Source organism: Scomber scombrus, chromosome 2 (assembly GCF_963691925.1).
Source record: "Scomber scombrus chromosome 2, fScoSco1.1, whole genome shotgun sequence".
Lineage (NCBI taxonomy): Eukaryota > Metazoa > Chordata > Actinopteri > Scombriformes > Scombridae > Scomber > Scomber scombrus.
Window position 1 is genome coordinate 34928459 of NC_084971.1, and position 27657 is coordinate 34956115.

Here is a 27657-nt window from a genome sequence, read left to right on the forward strand (position 1 = left end):
TTCAGCAGCTTCTCTCCTTCGTTTTCAGTGTTTACACTTCCAACACAGCAATGTAAAATACTTTATTACATGGGTCATTCCACGAAATCGGTACCTTTTCAACTTTCAGAATTTAAAATATAAAATCATTTTTATCACAATTTTAAAAGTATCTATGGAAAGAAGACATCTTAAAGTGACAATAAATGATATGGTGCCATCTCAGGCTATTTATTTTATTTATTTTATGACATGTTATCCACTCCATGATACAATTTATCTGTCAACCCTGTTACGGACAAAATGGTTACTATATAATATATTTGGAATTAGAATTGTTTAACAGTTTACACATGTATGGACAGTATTTCAGTCCCTCATTAAACTGGGATTATTTCAGATTATGAATATATTTTTAAAATTTCAATTTCATCATTCAGATGACCAAGAAAATAAAAAATTTAAAAAGAGACCACATATTAATTAAGATATATATGTATTTTTATGAGAGAAGTATTGAATAAAAGGTAGTTTCCAAAACATTTTACAGTCTTATTTGGATTGGTAATACCTGGGTGGCCCTTCTAATTATCATTTTTACATTTTTATCAAATTAATGACAGTAACAGTACTGACATATGAAGTAACAGGACTGACAAGAGTAACAGGAATGATGGGACACATTGTTCAGCACACTGTACATATTTGTATCTTTTAAAAACATTACTGCATTTATTATTATTGTTGTTATTATTATACCTTATAAATAACTGTATCTTTTAAATTGCAGTAGCATGGAATTTGCATAGTTATATTAGTGAAGCATATTGAATTCTAAGAAATGTAATGTTTTGAGGGGTTTGTAGTCGGGATCATGAATTCCAGACAAAGTTCTTTTAGCTGGTATTTGGTTTCCTTTTCTTTAACATTACAAGATAGGGGTGAGGTTCTGTAGTGTAGTATTTACACAAATACATGATTAACAAGAGATTTAGAAGAATGTTACTTTAATTGAAACTGATCCTCACTACACAGGTCAGAGAAATCAACTGGCATTAAAACCAGGCCATAAAGACCTGTCACACATCACAAGTCTCTTTGAAGTAGGTAACAAAATTCACATTGAGTTAGGTAAAAACTCCATCAAAGTTAAATAGGTAAATAATAACATGGTGAATGCAAAACCACATTAAAGTAATACTTTCCTGTCACTGAGGGAGGTAGCACCATAGGAAATGAGATTTAAAACTTAGAATGTAACCATACTATAATTAATGATAACAAGAAACATAGATAAAGTGTTGAAAACAGAACAGGAGAACTACTTCACAAATAAATCTATGAATGTGATATGCACATTCAATGGAGATATCTCTCATTTTACTTTGTAAGATCCAACCATATATCGCTTTGGATCGCCACATGGCGACCAGTGATTGGTAGTGGGGCTGGGATGAAGCAAAGCACATCGTCATAGAGGTACCAGATTACATCATCATGAATAGGCCAATAGAATTAATTTGGACCCCCACTGTGCATACATTTGACCTGGATGTTAGTGTCATCTGTTGCAATGACAATACCTGGGTAAATGTCACCATCATACCTGACCATACACCACTTTCCAATGATGTCTGTACTAGTCCAATCAACTGCACTAGATTGGCTCAGAGTTTGGTCACGCATACTAATAGCATCTGTAAAAGTGTATTGAAGTATACATATAAACAATTTAATCAAAACAACAATATTACATTATCTTTATAATAAGAAAGCAACCTCAATAAAATGTTAGATGCATATACTAACAAATGTTACTAAGACTGTAATAAATGCTCATATGTCACCCACATTTCATAATATGGGCATCAGCTCAATGATACAAACAAGATAACTTTTAAAAATGTTTGCAATTTATCTAAATAAACGTTTTAAAGTGTGTGACTAGAGTGAAACCTAATCAGTGTCACTCCTGTTACTCTGGAAAAGTAACAGGTTTGACAGTAACAGGATTGACGATTTCAAGCTAATTTGCCCCTAGCTAGCTAATGTTCAAGGTCACAAGAGCACATGTCATACAGTTTGAAAGAATATTACTTGTAGATATGGTAAATATAAAGATATACAAATTATTATTTTAATTAATATGTTACAAATTGGTAACAGTAATGACGCTGTATGATGTCCCCCACCCCAACAATCTCATAAAACAACAAAATTATACATTATAGAAGAGAGAAACTTAGTTGTGTTTTAACTGTTGAAAATCCTCTTCCTGTAAATGATGTAACTTCCTGTGAATGATGTCACTGTTGGAATGTGCCTTTATTTTACAGAGGTTTTTTTGTGTCAGTAACAGGGCTGACATGAAATCAGGGGACACTGATAAAATGATTAAAATTTTATAAAGATGACATGTATTCATGCTGAAAACCTTGCTTAACAATGAGATTACTATTAGAACAATATACAAATGTGAAAATTGTATCATTTTTCCAACAACAAGTAACAACTAAAAAGACCTGAAAAATAACTTTCATAGTGAGGGACAGGTGAAAATCCCTGCCTTATCAACATAAATGCAAATTTAACTATGGAAAGTAATATTTAATTTACTTAAATTTGAGGTAGTGTTGATGATAGAAGACATACTAATGTTAAGTTTTTAAATTATGTGTGTATTTGGTATTATAGTGATTTTATGACAGATTATTTCTCTGGGACGCAAAATGTACCGATTTCACGGAATGACCCACAAGTTTAAGTCCATTACAGTAAAAGTACTGCAGTATTATGAGCGATGTAGTATGCAGTATTACAGTAAAAGTACTGCAGTATTATAGTGATGTAGTATGCAGTATTATAGTAAAAGTACTGCAGTATTATGAGCGATGTAGTATGCAGTATTACAGTAAAAGTACTGCAGTATTATGAGCGATGTAGTATTACAGTATTACAGTAAAAGTACTGTAGTATTATGAGTGATGTAGTAAGCAGTATTACAGTAAAAGTACTGCAGTATTATGAGTGATGTAGTATGCAGTATTACAGTAAAAGTACTGCAGTATTATGAGTGATGTAGTATGCAGTATTACAGTAAAAGTACTGCAGTATTATGAGTGATGTAGTATTATACATATAGTTAAAGTATTATATATATATATATATTAGTACCTTGAAGCTTCCTCTCTTGGCCCGACACACAGCAGTCCTCCTGCAGTGAACCAGCACTACGTCCTGCAGGCTGCAGTCAGCTTTACACTCTGCTCTGTTTACTGTTCTTCTGTCTGGAGAAGAAGAAGAAGACAAATGTCCTGAAACCAGCTTTAACCTGTGCATGGTGAGGTATTATAGGATATATGTTCAGGTATTATAGGATATATGTTCAGGTATTATAGGATATATTTAGTTATTATAGGATATATGTTGAGTTAAAGTCTGCGTGGATCAGCTGTGAACTGTCAGCCTGCTGCTCTTCCTGTTTATACACACGGGACGGGAAGAGAAGAGGGACAAACTACAGCGAGGTCAAGACGATCGCGTTTTTTTAATTTTTCACAATAAAAGAGGCTTTCAGCAAAAACAATAAACCCAGGTGCAAATATTAAACCATAATTAACCTTTATTTACTGTTTTCATTTTATTTTAAGTTCAAACTCATATCTTATATATTTTATTTTTTAACTTAATTTACATTTGAAGGAAATCTCAAAGTGCTACAAAGTAAAAGCATCAAAATAAAAGACATTAAAAAAAACCAAAACATTAAATATCATAAAAAAGAAGATTAATTAAAAGTCAAAAGTCCTTTGTGTGTGTGTGGTGCCTTCATCTGGTGAACTTTAATTAGTTCTATCTACATTACTGTTTAACAATAAAAAAAAAATTTATATTTGAATATTAACCTTTATTTTTTTCTAAAGTTTTGTATATTTCTTTATATTTTGTCTTAATTTAAAGTATTAAATTTAGTTGAAAAAATTGATAGCATTAACAAATTATATTATATGTGGTTTGTTTTTGTTTTAATTGAAACTATTAAATAAAAGTTGTAAAAAAAAAAGACATTATTCAGACATTTAATCAGGACTTTCTAAACTTAAATATTAACATATTACCTTTATTTTTTTCTACATTTTGTATATTTCTTTATGTTTTATATAAATTGAAATGATTAAATTAAATTGTGGAAAATGGGAAGCATTATTAACAGTCACAGTATTATTTTATGTATTTATTTTATAATATATTGGTCTTCTGTACAATACTGTTGTGACACTTTCATTAATTTTCCCGCCTCAATCCTCAAAGTTACGTCTATGATTTTATTTGATTGTGTATCTATTAGTATTTGGTCAACGTTTATTGTTTTTAAATAAAATAAGATGTATAAATTATAATTATACAGATATATCTTCATGACATTTAAAACTAATATATCCAGTATAAGTATGAATCAGGCTTCTGGTCATTATGGATCACTCTTTTGACTGTTCCTTCCTTCCTTCCTTCTTTCCTCCCTTCCTTCCTTCTTTCCTCCCTTCCTTCCTTCCGTATGTCCTTCCTTCCCTCCTTCCTTCCTTCCATGCTTCCTTCCCTCCTTTTCTTCCTTCCTTCTATCCTTCCATCCTTCCTCCCTTCTTTCCTTTCATCCCTCCTTTTCTTCCTTCCTTCCTTCTTTCTTCCTTGCTTCCTTCCCTCCTTCCTTCCTCCCTCCTTTTCTTCCTTCCTTACTTCCTCCCTCCTTTTCTTCCTTCCTTCCTTCCGTTCCTTCCTTCCATCTTTACTTCTTTCCTTCCATCCATCCTTCCCTTCCTCCCTCCTTTTCTTCCTTCCTTACTTCCTCCCTCCTTTTCTTCCTTCCTTCCTTCCCTCCTTCCTTCCGTTCTTTCATTCCCTCCTTCCTCCCTCCTTTTCTTCCTTCTATCCTTCCTCCCTTCCTTTCCTCCCTTCTTTCCTTCCACCCTTCCTTTTATCGTTCTATCCTTCCATCCTTCCTCCATCCTTTCCTTTTCTTCCTTCCTTCCTTCCTTCGTAGAGTATAAAAATACTTTTGCACGAATCGATTGAACCTTTTATTTCCAAATTTGTCACAACAACACATTCATAAGGCCACTGTCACCGACTCACTGCACATTCTGCTTGGATCAGACAACAGGAAACAAACACATCCAAAAATATGATTTCTCAATATAGAATTATATAAAACATTTTTTTTTTTTTTTTTTAAAGAGAAGAGAGATGAAGTAGTGCGTCAGGACAAAGAAATATATTTACACAACTGAGACAACGATGAAAGGAAATGATTTAGAAAGAAAAGAAAAGCTGAATATGTATCTGTGAGAGTGAAATAAGAGGAATACTGAACTGTTAAATACAACATAAAATAACCAAAAAGTACATTTAAAGACCGTGTAAAGTGAATTCAGACATTTTCTTCTAAACACATTAAATAGGCCATAAATGTATTTCTAAAAAAAGGTGTAAAAAGCATTTCAACGTTTGGATTTGAATTGTGGAGCTAGCCGCCGAGCTAGCCGCTGAGTTAGCCGCTGAGCTAGCCGATGAGTTAGCCGGCGAGCTAGCCGCCAACTTATCAGCTAAGTTAGCCACCGAGTTAGCCGCAGAGTTAGCCGCCGAGCTAGCAGCTGAGTTAGCAGCAGAAAGCTCTCAGACCTAGCGTCCATGTTTCTGGTAGAGGTGGTGACTTTGATTGACAGGTGACACTTGGTAGGGGGCGGGGCTTCAGCGGACTCGGCGGCCACGCCCACAGCGATTGGCAGAAGAGAAAAAGGTTGATTTTTAAACAACTTTGAAGCCTAATTTCATATATTTGGCGGGCTTTATTTTTTAAATCATTCAAATTTGGCAGGGTGGTTAACAACACACTTGTCTATGGTATGTCAAACTCAGAACACATATTTATTCTTACTTTACACGGACTTTAAATCCTTTCAGACAAAGTTGCTGTGTGCTGAACTGGAACATTTCAGGGCGATAATGAATGAAATGCACCTTTATGTAAGAAAGTAGTGTTTAAACCAGTGTAACAGACAGCTGTGAACTGTCTAATTACAAACATAAAACTTCTAATTCAGCTTTTAAAATAACGGTAAACACACACACAGAGACACAGAAAGGGTTAAATAATAATAATAATAATAGTGCTTCATTTCTGTTTTAAAGTCCTTCGGTTCTTTAGAAACAGCAGGAATGTGTTCAACTCTCTAAACGTAGTGTTCAAGTTTTCATTCATGTTGAAAATCAAATGTTTTATCTTTAACCCTCCTGTTGTCCTCGAGTTAAGGAAGGAAAGGAAGGAAGGAAGGAAGGAAAGGAGGGAGGAAGGAGGGAAGGAAAGAAGGGAGGAAAGGAGAGAGGAAAGGAGGGAGGAAGGATGGAGGAAGGAAAGGAAGGAAGGAAGGATGGAGGAAAGAAGGAAGGGAGGAAGGTAGGAGGGAGGGAGAAAGGAAAAGAGGAAGGGAGGAAGAAGGAAGGAAAGGAGGAAGAAGGAAGGAAATGAGGGAGGGAGGGAGGAAGGAAGGAAAGAGGAAGGAAAGGAGGGAGGAAGGAAGAAGGGAAGAAAGGAAGGGAGGAAGGAAGGAAAGGAAAGAAAGAAGGGAGGAAGGAAAGGAAGGAAGGATAGAGGGAGGAAGGAGGGAGGAAGGAAGGAGGGAAGAAAGGAAGGGAGGAAAGGAGTGAGGAAAGAAGGGAGGAAAGGAAAGAAGTGGGGAGGAAGGAAAGAAAGGAAAAAAGGAAGGAAGGAAGGACGGAAGGAAGGAAGGATAGAGGAAAGGAGGAAGGAGGGAGAGAGAGAGAAAGGAAAAGAGGAAGGAAGGAAGAAAGGAAGGAAGGAAGGAACAGTCAAAACAGACGGGGTCAATTTGACCCAGGAGGACGACAGGAAGGACTGCTGTATGTGTTTATACTCACATTAAAATGCACGTTTAGTGTTTTAATGTAAAGCACACTGATTCTAGTTGTAGTGAAATGTGCTTTTTTTAAATAAAATTGTCTTGCTTATGATTTTATCTTTAAAGGTATCGACCGAAATCAATCGATGCCAAGTAGTCTGAGACGATTCATCATCAGTCACAGCAGACGTCAAACATTTACTCAGCTGGAAGAAACAACCGTCCCTCTGATTTTAAAGTGTCGGGGCAACTGTGGCAACATCAATTATTCTGTGTAGTAGAAATGTATGACAGTAGAATAACCTTATAGGTCAAAGGTGAAGGGTTAGACTAGGGTTGGGTATCAGTACTCGACACCTTTTTAAGGTATCGACTGAAATAAATTGATACCAAGTCGTATCGAAACGTCTCCCGTCAAACGATACCTGCAATCAATCCCAGAACTAGAAAATATGACTATTTGTTAGGGCTGGGCGATACGGACGATATTTTAGACCAAATACCTCGATATCAATATCGCAACAATATTATAGAGATGTCTGTCGATGCTTTAACAGAATATTTACACTATGAAATGTTTGTGGGTAAAAGGTAAATAACAGCTAGAACAGTCTGGGAAGTTCAGATAATTACATATTTTACTGTAATGCAGCTTTAAAACCAGGAAAAGAAACTCTGATGACATATCGCAATATTACGATGTCCAAAATCTAAGACGATATCTTGTCTCATATCATGATATCGATATAATTTCAATATATTGCCCAGCACTACTATTTGTACAGACTTGCTCACAGCCAATCGACTCAGGTCTTCTTGGATTTAACCCGACATGTGATTGGCTGTGAGACATCTGTATAAATACTAAGGCTGGGCAATATATTGAAATTATATCGATATCGTGATATGAGACTAGATATCGTAATATTGCGATATGTCATCAGTGTTTCTTTTCCTGGTTTTAAAGCTGCATTACAGTAAAATATATAATTTTCTGAACTTACCAGACTGTTCTAGCTGTTCTGTTATTTACCTTTTAACCACTTTGTCATATATCCACATTACTGATGATTATTTATCAAACATTTCATAGTGTAAATATTTTGTGAAAGCATCGACTGTCATCTCTATAATATTGTTGTAATATCGATATCGAGGTATTTGGTCTAAAATATTGTGATATTTGATTTTGTCCATATTGCCCAGCCCTACTTTTAAGGTATCGACTGAAAATAAATCGATACCAAGAAGCATCTAAACGTCTCCCGTCAATCGATCCTTTTTGCACCCAGACCTAGAAGATATGACTATTTGTATGGACTTGCTCACAGCCAATCAACAGCAAGCGTTCTTTGATTTAATGCATCATGTGATTGGTCCACTGCCACAGCAGCTACAACCCGTCTGTGGTGGTGAAGTCGTGGTGAATTTGAGTTAGCGCGCTTAGCAGTTCAGCAGCCAAGATGCCACCTAAACGCTCTAAAGTGTGTCTACACTACACGCCTGTTACACCGGATAACAGACAGAGACCTACATGTGTTAATGGGAATCTGATGAAGTACTCAGTTGGTATCAGGATCAGTTTAAAGGGGACTTGGATTGGTGCTGGTATCATACGTTTTTTAAATGATACCCAGCCCTAGCTATGAGGCGCAGCACAGTTTGTACTTAATGATTTAAACTGAACTGAAATGATTAGTCAGTCAATCACTTAAATTTAACAACAACAAATTTGATACTTGATTTTTTCGACACTTTTATATTCCAACCTCTATAAAAATTTGACGTGTTTGATTTTATTGTAAATCTTTGGGTTCAGGATTGTTTGAAGACGTTTGTTGGCCTCAAAATAAACCAAACTAACAGATAAACAGAGACGATCTCACAGCTGTTTTCTTTCATACTTTGTCAGATATTAGTATTCTAAAATATTCCTTATTGTCAACAAATCCTCACGTTTTAACTGATCTACTAAGAAGTATTGCCTGTGATATATCTTATTCCTCTGTAGACCTCCATCGCTGTTAAAAAATACTATTAGAAACACGTCAATGAGCCTCAACGCTAGCAGAAATACTCACTAGAGCACCAAATGTAGATTCATCTACCGCTGAAAATAGTTCCCAACCACTGCGCTAGTTCCTCTAAACTACATCGACCCAAACCTGTTGTATTAATGAACCTTTGTCGAAAGTGAAACTATATATTTGTGAAGTGTTTTTAAAAGATTAATGTCATCAGTATGAACCAATGAGCTCAGAGCTGAGAGTAACACATGATTAAGATCTGCTGACAGTAAGAAGAACATAAAAATACTCTCTGAAAGGTGTTGACATGAATCTCCAAATAAAAAACAACAACACAGGTGATGAAGGAATGTGAGGATTCAGCATCCGTTTGTTCTGATTGACTCTTATTGTTTCAGTCCCACGTCGAAGGCTCAGCAGATACTTCAGGAGTCTCCCTCTCGTCAGCTTCCTGAGAACTCCGTCTCCACAGTTTCACATTTAAAGTCTTGATGGCAGTGAAGCAGGAAAATCTCTGCGGCGAGTTTCCTCCGGCCGGGGCTCAGGCGTAGAAGATGAGCTCGGGGATCTGTCCGCCCTGCACTCCGGTGCCGTTGGTGCTGTCCGCGGAGCACTGGAACTGGAAGGTCACTTTCCCACACTGCACCTCTGTCATGCCTTCCTGGCCGAAGTAGCTGAGCTCGTTGCCGTCCAACACCACGCTGGCGGTGTAGAAGGTGTCCGGCTCGATCTGCACCGGGTAATCGAAAAAGACGGGGAAGGTGTTGCTGGAGCCGTCTGAGAAGTACTTGATGATCCTCTGGGCCATCGGCACGCCCTGCCGCTTCAGCTCGATCTTGGCGTTGTACTCGGCCGACCCGCAGCTGGAGCCGTACAGGCCGAAGCCGGCGATGAAGACGCGTTTGTCCACGGCGAACTGGATGCTGTCGCAGCGGCCTCGGTACCGCCACTGGTTGCTCCTGTAAGCGCAGGACTGGAAGCGGTGGCAGCGTTGTGGCGCCAGGCCTTTACGCGGTTTGGTGCAGAACAGCAGGTCGGGCTTCTTGGCGGCGGTGTACCACAGGAAGATGTCGTTGGTCTCGTTGAGCGTCAACACACCGGATTGCGCTGCTCCGTTGGCAAAGTCCTCCAGCACCATGGTGGGGATCCGGATCAGGTAGATGGCCTTCCCCAGCACCAGACGCCTGTTCTCGATGGTCGGCGACAGGTCTTGTCGTTGGCACTCGGCTTCGGCCCAGTTCAGCGCCGCCTCGAACACCACCATCTCTTTGGCGTTGAGCGTCTCCCGCCGCAGGATGCTCTCCAGCGTCTGCGTGTCGATGTCGCAGAACCCTTCGGAGCGCAGCGCCAGCTCCGCCTGGGCGTCGATCACCTCCCAGCAGCGCTGCGTCAGGTCGGGCTCCTCGAACAGGCAGCTCTGGGACAGAAGCACGCAGGCGTTCTTGGCGCTCAGGCTGGTTTCCAGGAAGTTGACGCAGGCTCGGGCCAGGTGAGGCACGATGTACTTTTTGGCAGCGTAGAGGGTGGCGAGCACCGTGTCGGCACAGAGGTCGATCTCATCACAGTAGATGTACCTGCGACATAGAAACTGCTCAATCACCTGGTGCAACAAAACTACATCACAACATGATTAACTGACTGCAGCTCAGGTGAAGTTAATCTTAACCCTCCTGTTGTCCTCGAGTCAAGGAAGGAAGGGAGGAAGAAGGAAGGAAAAGAAGGAAGGAAGAAGGAAGGGAAGGAAGGAAAGGAGGGAGGAAAGAAGGAAGGAAGGTAGGAGGGAGGGAGGAAGAGGAGAGGAAGGGAGGGAGGAAGGAAAGAAGGACAGAGGAAAGAAGGAAGGGAGGAAGAAGGAAGGAAAGGAGGGAGGAAGGAAGGAAGGAATGAAGGGAAGAAGAAGGAAGGAAAGGAGGGGGGGAAGGAAGGAAAGGAAGGAAAGAAGGACGGAGGAAAGAAGGAAGGAAGGAAGGAAGGAAGGAGGGATGGAGGGATGGAGAAAGGAAAAGAGGAAGGGAGGAAGGAAGGAAAGAAGGTCGGGGGGAGGAAAGAAAGAGAGAAGGAGTGAGGGAGGAAAGAAGGAAGGAAGAAAAGGGGAAAGAGGAAAGAAAGAAGGAAGGGAGGAAGGAAGGAAGGAAGGAAGGAAGGAAGAAAGGGGGATGGAGGAAGGAAAGAAGGAGGGAAGGAAAGAAGGAAGAAGAAAGGGGATGGAGGAAGGAAAGAAGGAAGGAAGAAAGGGGGGTGGAGGAAGGAAAGAAGGAAGGAAGGAAAGAGAGAAGGAAGGGAGGAAAGAAGGAAGGAAGGAAAGAGAGAAGGAAGGGAGGAAAGAAGGAACAGTCAAAACAGACGGGTTAAGGCAAAGTTAAATGTTCGTCATACTTCAACATGGCGAGGAACGACGGCGGTTCCACGTCAGGGATCCGGATCTCCTCCTGATCCTCGGCCAGTTCTCCGTAGAACATTGCGTGGAACACGGAGCTGCCGACAGCCAGAACGTACTGCCGAGAAACGAGAGACAACAGGGACCGAGGTCAGAGGTCAGAGGTTATAGCGACATACAGAACATCTCACTGATTATAATGGGATCTAATTATTTTAAACTTTTAACTTCAGAAACTTCTAAATAAGTGTGTAAATGTTTTTTGATGAGCACATTTTCTATTAGTTTTACACACATGGTTGTGATTTCTAATAATGTTTTAGGTCAGAGATGTCAAACATGCGGCATGTGGGCCAGAACCGGCCCGCCAAGGGGTCCAATCCGGCCCGCGTTCCTTCCTTCCATCTGTACTTCCTCCCTTCCCTCTTTTGTTCCCTCCTTCTTTCCTTCAATTTGTCCTTTCTCCCTTTTTTCCATCTTTCCTTCCTGTCTTCTTTTCTTTCCTTCCTTCAATTTGTCCTTCCTCCCTTCCCTCTTTCCTTCTTTCTGTCCATCCTTCCTTCCTTCCTGTCTTCTTTTCTTTCCTTCCTTCTGTCTGTCCTTCATTCTTTCTTTCCTTCATGTATTCTTTTCTTCCCTCCTTCTTTCCTTCAATTTATCGTTTCTCCCTTCCTTCCATCTTTCCTTCCTTCAGTCTGTCTCTATGTCCTTCCTTCCATCTTTCTATTGGTCCGGCCCTCATGATATCAGATTGGACTGTATGTGGCCCTTGTCATTACGACTTATCTTTTATCAAATCAACATTAATATATTGTATTAATTAATCCCTGCTGCAGTACGAGGAACCCGGACCTCAGGGCCTGATCCTGGTGTTACCTTGTGTCCCGGTACTCGCTGCGTCCCACCGGGCGGCCCGACCACGAAGTGAACATCTGCCATCATCTCATTGTTGAACATGACTGAATTCCTGCAAACACACAGTCAAGGAGTTAGTGTTGAATCGGCTTCTCCAATGTTCTGGGTTATGGATAAAACTCAATCAGTTTGAGGTACTTGTATTTTACTGTAGTACAGTTTGAGGTACTTGTACTTTACTGTAGTACAGTTTGAGGTACTTGTACTTTACTGTAGTACAGTTTGAGGTACTTGTACTTTACTGTAGTATTTCCATGTGATGCTACTTTCTACATCTCAGAGGGAAATATTGTACTTTCTACTCCACTACATTTATTTGACAGCTTTAGTTACTTTTCAGATGCAGATTTGACACAATGGATAACATAACAAGCTTTATAAATACAACACATTGTTAAAGATGAAACCAAACAGCAGTGTGTAGTCGGCTCACATTTCAGATGTCTATGAGTTGTTAACAGCTCCACCAAATAGTGATTTTTCCCTCTAAACTTCTCACATGCTTTCATTTCAATAAATGTTCAAATGATCCAATATTTCAGCAAAAATCAAAGATTAGAGAAAAAGTCCAGAAACTGAAAACACATTTGTGAATCAGAACTTAGTTTTTTCTTCTTTCCTCTCCCATTAATCATCTCACCACCCCTCACATTTATCTGCTGACCCTTTGGAGGGGCCCCACCCCTAGGTTGGGAACCACTGGACTAAACTAGCTAACTGTATATAAAGTAGTGTAAACTAGCTCCACCTCCAGCAGCTACAACAGTAACATGCTGCTCTAACACTGATGCTTCACTATTAATAATCTAATGATGTCATAATAATAATATATCAGTCAGAGGACCAAACCACTACTTTTACTGTAATACTGCATACTACATCACTCATAATACTGCAGTACTTTTACTGTAATACTGCATACTACATCACTCATAATACTGCAGTACTTTTACTGTAATACTGCATACTACATCGCTCATAATACTGCAGTACTTTTACTGTAATACTGCATACTACATCGCTCATAATACTGCAGTACTTTAACTGTAATACTGCATACTACATCGCTCATAATACTGCAGTACTTTTACTGTAATACTGCATACTACATCACTATAATACTGCAGTACTTTAACTGTAATACTGCATACTACATCGCTCATAATACTGCAGTACTTTTACTGTAATACTGCATACTACATCGCTCATAATACTGCAGTACTTTTACTGTAATACTGCATACTACATCGCTCATAATACTGCAGTACTTTTACTGTAATACTGCATACTACATCGCTCATAATACTGCAGTACTTTTATTGTAATACTGCATACTACATCGCTCATAATACTGCAGTACTTTTATTGTAATACTGCATACTACATCACTCATAATACTGCAGTACTTTTGCTGTAATACTGCATACTACATCACTCATAATACTGCAGTACTTTTACTGTAATACTGCATACTACATCACTATAATACTGCAGTACTTTTACTGTAATACTGCATACTACATCGCTCATAATACTGCAGTACTTTTACTGTAATACTGCATACTACATCGCTCATAATACTGCAGTACTTTTACTGTAATACTGCATACTACATCGCTCATAATACTGCAGTACTTTTATTGTAATACTGCATACTACATCACTCATAATACTGCAGTACTTTTGCTGTAATACTGCATACTACATCACTCATAATACTGCAGTACTTTTACTGTAATACTGCATACTACATCACTCATTATACTGCAGTATTTACTGTAATACTGCATACTACATCGCTCATAATACTGCAGTACTTTACTGTAATACTGCATAATACTTATATGCTTTTACTGCAGTATGATATGTAATGCATGACTTTAACTTGTAATAGAGTATGTTATGATTGCAGTATTAGTAGTATTAGTTGAGTAAAGGCTCAGTAGAGACACTCACCTCTCCCGGATGGTCGGGTACAGGCCCTGCCAGTTGCAGCAGCCCTGAGCGGCCGCGGTGTTGTTGTTGGTCCGGTTCTGCTGCTGGTACTGCTGGATGGAGGGGAGCAGCTTCTTAGTGGGAAACAGCTCTGCAGCCATTATCCTCCTCCTTAGACAGCAGGCCGGATCATAGCAGCTGCTGCACCGGGCTGAACTGCTGCTGCTGGAGGAGGAAGAGGAGGAAGAGGAGGACTGACCGATGGGCCCTGCAGATAAACACATGTAATGTTCACACTCTGCAGAAATAAAGCATCATACTGTGTTTATAATCCGATTTTTAGCTTTAACTTTAGCATGCCTGTGCTAGTTAGAGAGCTATCTGCTTATAAAAGGTGCACAGCTCTGGTTGTCAGTCTGTTTTTATAGATAACTCGGTTAACACTCACTTTACTGCAGTGTAGACGTGTTTGTGGTTGTATCTTCTCTCCACATGAAGCAGTTTTTAGTGTTTTAGTTGCTGCAGAGAAGCAGACGGCTCAGCTTTGTTTACAGTGGCTAGCAGCTTCTTCTGCTCAATGTTTACAGTAGAGAGGACGAGTCAAAGGGCTCAGTGGCGACACCTGCAGGAAAAATGCATGTAACTACACCTGCAGGACACACTTATCAACCACTGACATATACAGAGTAACTAGTTACATGTATCGACGTTACATCATTTAATTTTGCCTCTTATTTAATTATTTAATTACATTTTAAACCATATCTCACGTTTTATGGGTATGGGTGAGATGTGCTTGGCTCGTGCGTATGTTATATTAGTGTTATGTGCATATATCTTATTTAATATTTTTATGCTGCATTGGACTGCTCAATGTTTACAGTACAGAGGACGAGTCAAAGGGCTCAGTGGCGACACCTGCAGGAAATATTCATGTAACTACACCTGCAGGACACTTGGATTGGATTGGATTGGATATTAATCCCACAACGGGGAAATTCACTTGTTACAGCATCAAACAGAATCAAAAAGATGTGTAATATACACTAAATTAAAAAAAGGGCATCCACAACAAACCCTTCAATATAAACAATAAACAAACAAGTGCTAAACAAGTACTAAATGTAAAAGAAATACTAAAAGTAAAGTGACTAGAATAAAAAAAATAATATTGCACATGATAAACAGTTTTGGGATGTTAAAAATATCAAAACAGATATATTTGTTTTTTTATGCTGCATTGGCAATGACAATACAGATCTATCTATCTATCTATCTATCTATCTATCTATCTATCTATCTATCTATCTATCTATCTATCTATCTATCTATCTATCTATCTATCTATCTATCTATCTATCTATCTATCTATGTAAATAAATAAATGTAGTGTAATCTGTATAGTTACTGAGAAAAAATGTGTCATTAAATTACAGTTACTGATGAAAATGTTGATGATTACAAAGGAGGTTACATCTGAAGTCAGACCCCATTTTACTCAGGAGGGCTTTTTCCTCATTTAAAATAATAAATTATTGAATAGGTTTATTGCTGATTTTCATTCTTTGCAGTCAATATTTTTTTTATATCTTATAAATAAATCATGACGTGGCCTTATTTTGAGCACACATGGGTACCAATTAAGCCCATGCTGGACTTTTGACTTTTTTTTCATAAAATATATTTTCAAATGAGAATATAAATGTTACTTTATAAGAAATGATGTCCCTTATAAATCATGTCAGTATCCATGAAAAACAGCTGAGGTTAGATTTACCCCAACAATTGAAAACAGCTGTTAAAAAATTTGAAAAGTAGAAAAAGTTGGGAAGGTTACTTTGGAAATGTAATAGATTACAGATTACTAGTTACTCTATTTAAAATGTAATGAGTAATGTAACTATTTCAATTACTTAATCAAAGTAATGTAACTTATTACATTTGATTACTTTTTTATTATTTTGCAGTTATAAGATCATATCAGATTAGATTACATAATATTTATAATCTTGTAAACCCACATTATTCCCTGATATTTTCCCTTTAAATAGTTTTGAAGTAAAATTTCATCTGTATCTTTTATCTACAAAGATGAACAGAAATACACAGCCAAATACAACATGTCAAGTCAAACCAAAATAGCTGTAAATCAGTACAATTGCACTGAATTCATGAAACACATGATCATGACACATAACATGTTCCTTTATTGTTGTTACCAAGAAATCTGTCACTTGACCATTTTCAAAATGAAAAGATAAAATAACTTTGAAAAAAGAAAACAACTTTTTGTACTTCATGTACAGTCAGATGAGCATCTATAATCTCTGTTTGATAGTTTAATTTTACATATAATAATCATTTACAGGCACTTGAGGAAACTGGAGTTTCATTGATTTAGACATTCTCTCAATAAGCAAGTGGATTTAATAATGAAGCACTGACACAGCACTAAGAAAACAGTACTGATTGGATATACTGAAGTACTGATTACAGCCATGGTTAAAAAGGGGTGGGGGGGGGTTGAGGGGGGGAGACTTTTCCAACCCTGATATAATGATAGCGACACCCATGATTTGGCCAAATAACGTATACACCAAGTCGGTCAATTTTAAAGGCAAACAAAAAAAACTATCAATAAAATTGCATTCATAGCACAACATCACTGAGTAATACAGGCACCAGTAGACCCAGCTGATATGGGACAGATGATCAGAGGTGCAGAGTTTTTACCACCATCATTAAGACAGGGACTGAAGAATGGGTAGAGTTTCTCAGTGAAGGAGCAGCCAGTAAAGGAGTAGATAAGAGCTGCAGCATCTACATCATAAAAGGAGACCAGACCCTCCTCATAATCCACAAACACCCCCACCTTCTGAGGACGAGACTTCAGAGAGAGACGGACTGTAGGGCCACTATTAGCACTGTACTCATTTCCATTTCTCAACCATATAGTCCAGAAACCATCCCGAGGTCTCAATTTGATGTTACCTTTCCTGTTGATCGACTGTCTTGCCACACCTAAAGTCCATTTAGTCTTCTCTTTAACCTGAACCTCAAAGTAAAATCTGCCTGTAGACAAACTTTGCTTTCCTAACACAAAAACACAATGAGAAAATCTCTTTGGGTTGTTTGGGAGATTCTTCAACACATCACCATGATTTACTTGTTTCTTATTTTTAGACAAGATGAGTTTAGGATGTGCTGTATCAGGATCAAGAGTCACATTCACTGCATACTGCTGGACCCTCTTCAGCTCAGCCTCAGCTTTAACCAGCTTCTTCATCTGTTTACTGAGCGTCTCCTCCAGCTGAGCCACAGCTTTCACCAAAGTCCCGTCATATGATGATAGACGGACGCTGACCTCTGTCCAGTCTTTGGTGGGTGGAGCAGCTTTCAGGGACAGGAAGTTTTCGAGGAGGTAGAAGTGGTCTTCAGAGTGTGAGAGCTTCACCACCTCAGAGCTTCTCTTCTTCAGCTCAGAGATTTCCTGTTTCAGCTCTTTGATGAAGTCTTCAGCCTGTTTTTCTGTTGTTCTTTGCTTCTCTTCAATCGTCTCAATGAGCTCATTCAGGCTTCTCTCGACAGACTCCTTCAGAGCGGTGAAGACCTGAACACCTCTTGCTTTCTCTCTGTCTGCAGCTTCCTTACTGAGGTCAACTGAGTGTTTGATCTTTTGAATCTTCAGTCGTCTCTTCTGGATCATCTTCTGAATTTCAGCCTCTGTCTTCCCCAGCTCTGCCTTCTTTCCTTCATATTCTTCTTTCAGAGGAACAAACTCATGTGTCTTGTGGTCTAAAACAGAGCAGAGTGTGCAGACACATGTCTGGTCAGTCGTACAGAACAGCTCCAGAGGTTTATCGTGTTTCTTACACATCCTGTCTTCCAGGTTCTCCACAGGGTCCATCAGCTGATGTCTTTTCAGACCTAAAGTTGTCAGGTGAGGCTCCAGGTGAGTCTCACAGTAGGAGGTCAGACATACCAGACAGGACTTCAGGGCCTTCACTTTGGTTCCAGTACAGACGTCACAGGGAACTTCTCCTGGTTTGGCAGCTTGTTGCTCTGAGCTGCTGCTGCTGGCTTTCTGTTGAGCTTCCTGTCTGAACTGAGAAACCATCTCAGAGATGAAAGTGTTGATGTGAAGCTCAGGTCTTCTGCAGAAACCCTTTTTACACAGTGGACACAGGTACTGGTCATTACTGTTCCAGTGTTCATTGATGCAGTTTTTGCAGAAGTTGTGTCCACATGGTGTGCTGACCGGATCAGTGAACACATCCAGACAGATGCAGCACAGAAACTGATCTTCAGATAACAGACAGCTGGCAGCAGACATATCTACACACAGAGAATAAAAGCATAAATGTGAGGGGGGAGAACACATTACACAAATGTCAATTGTTTGTTGAGTATTACAAGTATGATGCATACATCATGTTGGAAGGTTTTTGTTTAATTTAACTCAACTTCACTTAAGAAACACTAATGTCTCTAAAGTTTCAAACAGTAATGCCTCAGGGACCCAAATGGAGTGTTGTATTTGTGACTTCTACCATTTTAACACTGTCATGAAGTTGCTATTGTATGTCATACAGTTCAAGTCCAATAGAGGGATCCACTGCTACTAGTATAGTAGGATAATACAGAGCCATGTGCAGAGCGTATTTGTCTTAGGCCAAGAGAGGCTGAACCCCCATGTAGGTTATGTTGTAAGTTGTAAATATGGTTCCTACTATAAAAACCAGCTCAATGGAAGATGAAGTCTCATCACCTGATTATTGACATCCCAACATATCACAGCCATTGTGGCTACTGGGTTGACAAACTTTCAGATGTTTTCACATGAGACAATAGTTGATTAGTAAGCAGTGTGGAGGATAAATGGAGAAGTTAAAAAGGTGAATCTAAAAGGAAAAACTAAAAGGAGAAACCAATGGGAGAAACCAAAGGGAAATGTTAAATGATTATTCATTAAAGCTGCAGTCGGTAACTTTGAGGAGAGAGAGGACTTAGCATCAAATTTGACTAAGTACAACTTTCAGATCTCTCCCCCTCCCTCTCTGCTGCACTCCTGCCCTGCCTCCAAAGTCCCTCCACCAGAGGAGGCTGATGTGCGCGCGACGGCAAGCGACCGTGTATGCTGTTGTTGGTAACGGAGGTATCAGTAGTTTTGTCCTCCTTGATGGTTGTTGCTGCACCATTACTTTTTCTACGCTCCTGAAGCAGCTCTCGGAGATATGAGCTTGACCGAGCTGAGGAGGAAGGGGGAGGGGCCTGTGTGCATGAGCAGTGATTGACAGCTGTCAGACACTCCATCAGACACCATCCTGGCTCTGATTGGTTCTTTTTGTCCAGTCGCGGTGGATGCTGGCAATTTGCCAATTTGCAGTAGGAGCAATAAATGGAGCTAAATAAGCTTGTTTTTTTGTTTGTTTTTTTGTTTTTTACAGATTACTAGTTTCATGTAATGCTGTCTTTACATAGTGACAGTCTTAGCAAATATGACAAAAAGTTACTTTTATAAGACTTACCAACTGCAGCTTTAATAAAACACTATTACTTTTTCCATAACACTTGTGATTCTACACACCTGACTGTTGTTTTAAGACAGATTTGAGAAATTGTGAACCTGTCCTTTAATGCAATGCATGCCTTTACTTCACTAATGAATAATTAGCCTGATAATCACATGAGAAATAATTGTCTAAAAAGTAGTTGTTTAACAAGAAAATAATTCAGAGGAAATCTTGCCTAAAGATGAAGATCCAACAGGGTCGGCAGCCTTTCGCAACAACAACTAATGAACTAATTTATCAATGTATGTCTCCATTTTCTGCATAAGTGGAATATAGTAGTTGTTTCATCATGTTTGAGCAGAGCTATACGTGTTATGTTAAAGCTGGTTGTTGAAACACAGTAAATATGATCAGCTGTACTCACCAGTGTTTGAGTCAATCGTTGAGAAAGAAGTGACAAATTTGCTTTAATTTTTCTTCAGAGAGAAAAAAGACTGCAGTTCCTCGTGTTTCTAACTAACATTTAAGGAAATGAAGCTCTTCTCTTTGCAGCGATGCTCAACCTCTTCCTGCAGCTGGTTTCTGAGGTTTCCGTTTCCTTTCCAGGTTTAGACATGACCTGGAAAGTCACATATATTTGTCACATGATGAGTTCAATCTTTAGAGAGACATTTTACTTCTGTTCCAGCTCACAGAAAATTTCACAATAAGAGAAAAACAAATCTTAAGGTCAGTCCAAAGTTCAGCTAACTGTTTGTCTTGTAATGTTTTAACCTTTTCATGTAATTCTTGTATTTTTTTCCCCCTGTAGTTGTTACTAAATGAGATTAGGGAGTTGAGAGGTGTACAGTCTGTCCCTGCCTTTATCAAACGCTCAGCCATCAATGGGCATTTCCTGATGTGGGACAGTTTTGGATGATGCTCACTGGGAGGCTGAAAGGTCTAAATCACCTTAATTCATACAATAAAAGCTTCTCTGGTCAGTAACATTCATTCATTCATTCAAGTTTTAAAGTGTACCTCCCCATCATTTAACACATTTTCTCACAGAACTTATGCTGTAATTTCTTAGTATGAATCTTTCCATATAAAATATTGACTGGTTCTAACTGGGACTTAAATGTGGTGATAAAACAAGACAACAAAGTAAAAGGGATTTAGAGTGTATCTTATCACCATTTATCAATCGGTATGTATATAGATGAGGTGTCCTTAGCTTATGGCAGTTATGAAAATCACTTTTTATGCATGTGAGTTTGGAAGGCAATCTTCACCCACACTCCAGGGATTTTGATTGAAACTGTACTGACCTGTATCTGCCATTAGATTGTTTCCTGATTTTAAAAACTGTTCTGGTCTTTTAATTGAGCTGTCGACTCTGTAGATGCTTCTTTGGAGGACGACTCAGGAAAGACTATAAGTTGATGGTAAAACCTTTGAATTAGAGTAAATTGAATGGGCACAGTTATGTCCCGTGGTGAACTTATTAGGTGGCTGGGCATCACACTCAAATTCTACCGGCCCCTTTGATAGGCTATATTGATTTTTAAGTCAAAGCATGAGATTGAAACCTGCTTTAAAATGACTTGCAGTGCTTTTAATACTTCACACTATCACTGCAGTTAAATCCTGTGCAGAAGAAGTCTGAAAGTCATTGAGGTTTGTACAAGTTGTCTGTGTTTCCCTCCTGTGTCCAGCAGAGGGCAGCATAACAGCACACATCAGAGAGAGGACAGGTTGATAAAGGCAGGGACTGACTGCACACACCTCTCAACTTCCTCATCTGATTCAGTAACAACTACAGGAGAAAAGAAAGTTAACTCAGAGGAGCTGCAGTCAACACAACTGTGTGTTTCTGTCTGAAGAAAAGTTAAACTGAGTTCTTTACTTCTTTCTCAACGACTGACTCAAACACTGGTGAGTACAGCTGATTATATTTACTGTGTTTCAACAACCAGCATTAATACAAAACTTACAGTTCAACACAGACAAGTATACTCTTCATTTCTGACATGACAATTCAACTATAGAATTCAACATTATTTTGTCTCCTTGATTAAAGTAATGAATAATTCTGTAATAAAATTCTTACAAGTCAAATGAACACAAGTCAGAAAAAAATTGCCAGAAAAAAAATATTTATTACTTTTTTGTTTTGTTTTAGTAATTACATTAGATTACATTAATCTCATCCTGATTAAATCAACTTTATATTGTACATTACCACTGAATATATACATATTTTAAGATGAATGACAGTGAATCTAGTCTATTGCCATGTACGTAATGACTGCAGTGTCAGTATTGTAGTATCAATAATTTGCCCATTGTTTATTCAGACAGAGTCTACATTGATACTGTACATTGTTGGCAATGCTTTATTGCTTACTAAATTGCTGAAAGAAAATAAGTTTAGGCAGTTTGATTGACAGGACAGATGATCAGAGGGGCGGAGTTTGTACCACCATAATAAAGACCGGGACAGAAGTATGGGTAGAGTTTCTCAGTGAAGGAGCAGCCAGTAAAGGAGTAGATAAGAGCTGCAGCATCTACGTCATAAAATGAGACCAGACCCTTCTCATAATCCACAAACACCCCCACCTTCTGAGGCTGAGACTTCAGAGAGAAATCGACTGGAGGACTATTACTAGCTTTGTACTCATTTCCATTTCTCAACCACATAGTCCAGTAACCATCCTGAGGTTTCAGTTTGATTTGTCCCTTCCGTTTGATCGACTCTCTGGCCACTCCTAAATTCCACTCAGTCTTCTCTTTAACCTGAATCTCAAAGTAAAATCTGCCTGAAGAGAAACTCTGCTTTCCTAACACACTCACACAGTAGGAAAATCTCTTCGGGTTGTCTGGGAGATTCTTTTTCACATCACCATGGTTTACTTGTTTCCCATCATCAGACAGACTGAGCTCAGGATTTGCTGTATCAGGATCAAGAGTCACATCCACTGCATACTGCTGGACCTTCTTCAACTGAGCTTCAAACTGCTTCTTCATTTCTTTAATGAGCGTCTCCTCCAGCTGAGCCACAGCTTTCACCACAGTCTCCTCATATGATGGTGGACGGACACTGACCTCTGTCCAGTCTTTGGTGGGTGGAGCAGCTTTCAGGGAAAGGACGTTTTGGAGGAGGTGGAGGTGATCTTCAGAGTGTGAGAGCTTCTCCACCTCAGAGCTTCTCTTCTTCAGCTCAGAGATTTCCTGTTCGAGCTCTTTGATGAAGTCTTCAGCCTGTTTCTCTGTTGTTCTTTGCTTCTCTTCAATCGTCTCAATGAGCTCATTCAGGCTTCTCTCAACAGACTCCTTCAGAGCGGTGAAGACCTGAACACCTTCTGCTTTCTCTCTGTCTGCAGCTTCCTCACTGAGGTCAACTGAGTGTTTGATCTCTTGAATCTTCAGTCGTCTCTTCTGGATCATCTCCTGAATTTCAGCCTCTGTCTTCCCCAGCTCTGCCTTCTTTCCTTCATATTCTTCTTTCAGAGGAACAAACTCATGTGTCTTGTGGTCTAAAACAGAGCAGAGTGCACAGACACATGTCTGGTCGGTCTTACAGAACAGCTCCAGAGGTTTATCGTGCTTCATACACATCCTGTCTTCCAGGTTCTCCACAGGGTCGATCAGCTGATGTCTTTTCAGACGTGAAGCTGTCAGATGAGGCTCCAGGTGAGTCTCACAGTAGGAGGTCAGACACACCAAACAGGACTTCAGGGCCTTCAGTTTGGTTCCAGTACAGACGTCACAGGGAACTTCTGGTTTGGCAGCTTGATGCTCTGAGCTGCTGCTGCTGGCTTTCTGTTGAGCTTCCTGTCTGAACTTAGAAACCATTTCAGACATGAAGGTGTTGATGTGAAGCTCAGGTCTTGAGTTGAAAACCTTTTTACACATTGGACACAGGTACTGGTCATCACTGTTCCAGTGTTCATTGATGCAGTTTTTGCAGAAGTTGTGTCCACATGGTGTGGTGACTGGATCAGTGAATACATCCAGACAGATGGAGCACAGAAACTGATCTTCAGGTCTCAGACAGCTGGCAGCAGACATATCTACACAAAGATAAAAAGTGAAAACATGTGGAAAAAACAAATTAATTACAGAAATATCAAATGTTTGTCAAGCGTTACAGTCACAATGAAAAAAAATCACGATAAAAGCTGTTTGTTTAATGTAACTCAACTTCACTTAAGAATACCATACCATACATATATATTTTAATATATGTCATGTTGCTGCTGTACTACTAATGTCTTTAATGTTTCAAACATGAATGTCTCAGGGACCCAACTGGAAGAGTCGTCTAGCAGTTTCCCACTGTCATGAATTGGCAGTTGTATGTCATTACAGTTCAAGTCCAATAGAGGGCTCCACTGCTACTAGTATAGTAGGATGATACAGAGCTGGGTGCAAACCAGGCGGGGATCTCCGGTCCTCTGAAATGAGTCCAACAAGGAAGTTACTTAAAGCCGCATTCTATCAAAAGACCACCAGGGGGCGACCGTTTTGGTGTCAAAAGGACTTCCGTCTCTATACAAGTCAATGGAGAATTCACCAACTTCTCACTTGATTTCTAACCTCAGTAAACATTTTCAAAATGTGTTTATGGTCTCAATCGCTAGTTTAAAGCCTTCTTCAATGCAGTATGATGTTCATTTGGGACATTTTGGCCTCCCTGATTTTATATGTGACGATAAAGCAGGGTATGCATTAGGGCGTGGCTACGTGGTGATTGACAGGTTGATTGGTTCACAGGTTCAGGAGGGCGCCTCATGCTCCTCCTGATGCCCATATAAGTAGAATCCGTGTTTTTTTTTTACCCGGCATGCACTGGACATTTTCAAGATGGCGCTGCTCAGATCCGATACTATTCGCTTCCAAGCAGCAGTCCACAAACCAATGGGTGACGTCACGGATGTTACGTCCATTTCTTATATACAGTCTTTGGTTTTCAAACAAAGACAGCAGGCAGTGTGGAAGCTAAATGGAGACATTAGAAAAAGATGCTAAATAGTTCTAAATGAATAAATCACTTTTATTACTGTCTGTGACACTTGTGATCCTCCATACCTGACTGTTGTTTTAAGGCAGATTTGACAAAAAAGTGAACCTTTCCTTTAATGTGCCATAATTTCCTAATAATCATATCAGCAATGATTTTTAGAAAAAATTGACAGTAGAAATTTCTAAATCTGAAAATAATTTTCCTGTATAAATGTAATGATCCAACGGGTGCAGCAGCCCCTCACATCAACAATGAACTAAGTCACACCGATGTATAAGATCCAGTCTATTTTGGGGGGTGTCATGCGGAGAAAAACGCTTTTCTAATGAAGACTAGTTTATTTGAATGCATCACTAGCTATTAATATATAAACATATACGTTTAAACTCCAAAACTTTTCAATTTACTTTTATTTGAAATGCAACAAAACACACATATAACACCTGAAACTGTGTGTTGGGTTAATGGTCCTGTAATGATTTGCTTAACTGAACTGGACCGGTATATTAACTCAGACCTGTTTCGGGTTAGGCTGAGTTTCAATTAAACCTTTTATTAGAAAGCAGTAACTTTACATATTTAATACAGTGTGTACCTGAATGCTCACTCCAGTCACAATCATTATGTTTATAGTTATTGTGATAGTTATCATTCTTAGTGTGGACGGCCTTACATTACATACCTATAATCATATCAAGATCTGTTAGAGATTGTAATTATGCAGCCCATATGTCAATGGAGAGAGTAGACAGGAGTCCAGGATGTCTTGTATTGAAAAGGTTCATTTACTTGATCAAGGAGAAGTGAATGAATGATCAGTACAAGTTATGTTCTGATGCTCCCTTCAATTCTGAAGTTTCTCTCCTCCGAGTATAGACTTTAAACCACACAGATAATGCCACAGGTTGAGCCATGCCCAAATATGGGCAGATCCAACACATCTACAATATACAGAATTTAGTCTACTGGTCTATAGACACTCTGGACCTTTGTCCTACATCCAACACTATATCAAACCTCTGACTCCAGTTACCTTTACCCCATTCAGGGAAAACAGTCAAACACATATCTGACCTCGGCTGCTATAGCAACACTATAAGAAAGCCTCCTGTCTTCCCCAAAAGGATCAGACTCACTGCTTACCACTATCTCAAGGGGAGACAGTGTCTTAACCCAACATTTGGTGTGGCATTGCTATGACCGCAAAGCCTAGTTCGACCCAGTGCATATTAATGATGGAAAATTCCCTAACAAGATCTAACCTCTCACTGTATTTTACTGGTGAATAGGACACATTCACCAGTGTCCTAAAGTGGGGTGCGTCCTTCCTCATACACCTCATCAGTGTATAAGACGCACCCCACTTTTAAATGAAAAAAAAATTGCATTAAAGGTGCATCTTATACATCGGTTTTTACAGTAATCACAATTTTCTTCATTAGTGTTGTTGAAATATAATGGAGATATTGTTCTTCATTAATATTAAATGTATTTTAGCTTTAAAATAAACGTGCAGATTGTCAGGTGGCAGTTCAGTACATTTCCTTTGGCGATGAGTCTGACTTCAGTTTTGAACAATGAAATGAAGAGTGAGCTTCCTGTTTGTGCAGAGCTGTAAGTTTTGTGTTGATGCTGGTTGTTAAAACACAGTTAATATAATCAGCTGTACTCACCAGTGTTTGAGTCAGTCGTTGGGAAAGAAGTGAAGAACTCAGTTTAATTTTTCTTCAGAGAGAAAAAAAGACAGTTGTGTTGATCGCAGCTCTTTGTGTTTGTGACTAACTTTCAGTTTTATTTCAGGACTTGAAGCTCTTCTCTTTGCAGGGATACTCCACCTCTTCCTGCAGCTTGTTTACGGGGGTTTGTTTCCTCCTTCAGGTTTAGACGTGACCATTATCACATTCCTCTGTAACATGATGAGCTCTTGTAGAGGTCTTGCAAATCTATTATTTCTAGCTTGCACCCTATGTTGTATTTTTGACCAGAGATTTTTATAGATCATATTTATTGATCAAGTGACATCATGTTTTTAAGTGTATCTAATTCTAGTGTATTTAACCATATTTTATTTTTCTCTATTCTTTCTAATCCTCATTCTATTGGCTGACAAATGACACACATTATTAGTATCAACCCTTCAATTAGCCAGTGATCTTTTAAGTCGTCTCATTGGATGATTGAGGCAGCTCTGGTATGTATATATATTAAAGTGTGATAATGCTGCCCATGATAATTGATGATGTTCTGAGGGACCGAAACATTGTTACTCATTAAAACTAACCACAAGTGAGTGAGACAGTGTGCGGGAGCTTTTTTTTCTTCCAGTTTTTGGTTGCATGTGCCTTCTATGCACCTGCCACTACTCAGGTGTGCAGAGATTTGTGCCTTTATTTTCAGAGGTCTTGTAAAAAAAAACAACGTATTATCAGTCCAAAGGGTTTCTCACTGTTTGTCCTGTAATGTTTTAACCTTTTCATGTAATACTTGTATTTTCTTCTCTCCTGTAGTTGTTACTAAATCACTCAGCTGGTACCAGTATCACTTTAAGGGTACTTGGATTGGTACTGCTTTCATAATTCTTTTTAAGGATTCCCAGACCTAGTTCTCGCTGTGAGCATCAAACTCTGTCTGACGTACTTTTGTTTTTTCCCCAGAATCACAGCTCACACCTGAACTTCACCTTTCAGTTACTGGGTGAAGCTCTGATGTTATGACTTAAATGTCTCTTCAGTGAATGAACATTATTCATTTGTGAGCTCCAACTGTTTATATGTTTAACCTTCGTGTCGTCCTCCCGGGTCAAATTCTCCTTCCCTCCTACCTTCCTTCTTTCCTCCGTCCTTCCTTCCTTTCCTTCCTCCCTCCCTTCTTTCCTTTCATCTTCCTCCCTCCCTCCTTTCCTTCCTCCTTCCTTTCCTTCCTTCTTCCTCCCTTCCATCCTTTCTCCCTCCCTCCTTTCCTTCCTTTTTCCTCCCTTCCTCCCTCCCTC

At 39.2% G+C, this 27657-nt stretch overlaps 4 protein-coding genes across 4 annotated transcripts in view; all 4 read right to left on the reverse strand.

Annotated features, from left to right (window-relative positions):
• acaa1 (acetyl-CoA acyltransferase 1) overlaps positions 1 to 3426 on the reverse strand; it is a gene marked incomplete in the record, with an annotated part of 12228 nt that extends 8802 nt beyond the window's left edge. Inside the window, 1 exon segment of the mRNA XM_062439316.1 lies at positions 3154 to 3426. Within this exon segment, the coding sequence (XP_062295300.1) occupies positions 3154 to 3318 (165 nt within the window).
• Positions 3427 to 7957: 4531 nt separating this feature from the next.
• On the reverse strand, positions 7958 to 14709 carry btbd3a (BTB (POZ) domain containing 3a). Its single transcript, XM_062429395.1, has 5 exons — positions 14596 to 14709; positions 14169 to 14415; positions 12174 to 12264; positions 11297 to 11415; positions 7958 to 10494 (listed from the first exon to the last, which is right to left on the reverse strand). Exons 2-5 carry the CDS (start codon positions 14306 to 14308, stop codon positions 9462 to 9464), a joined length of 1383 nt encoding a protein of 460 aa, XP_062285379.1. The 5' UTR covers positions 14309 to 14415; positions 14596 to 14709; the 3' UTR covers positions 7958 to 9461.
• Positions 14710 to 16809: 2100 nt separating this feature from the next.
• On the reverse strand, positions 16810 to 18501 carry LOC133987216 (E3 ubiquitin-protein ligase TRIM21-like). Its single transcript, XM_062426515.1, has one exon. It carries the CDS (start codon positions 18478 to 18480, stop codon positions 16810 to 16812), a length of 1671 nt encoding a protein of 556 aa, XP_062282499.1. The 5' UTR covers positions 18481 to 18501.
• Positions 18502 to 21311: 2810 nt separating this feature from the next.
• Positions 21312 to 23734, reverse strand: LOC133987226 (zinc finger protein RFP-like). Its single transcript, XM_062426525.1, has 3 exons — positions 22341 to 23734; positions 22229 to 22307; positions 21312 to 21458 (listed from the first exon to the last, which is right to left on the reverse strand). The coding sequence occupies exons 1-3, from the start codon at positions 23711 to 23713 to the stop codon at positions 21312 to 21314; spliced, it is 1599 nt and encodes a 532-aa protein (XP_062282509.1). The 5' UTR covers positions 23714 to 23734.
• Positions 23735 to 27657: the final 3923 nt, after the last annotated feature.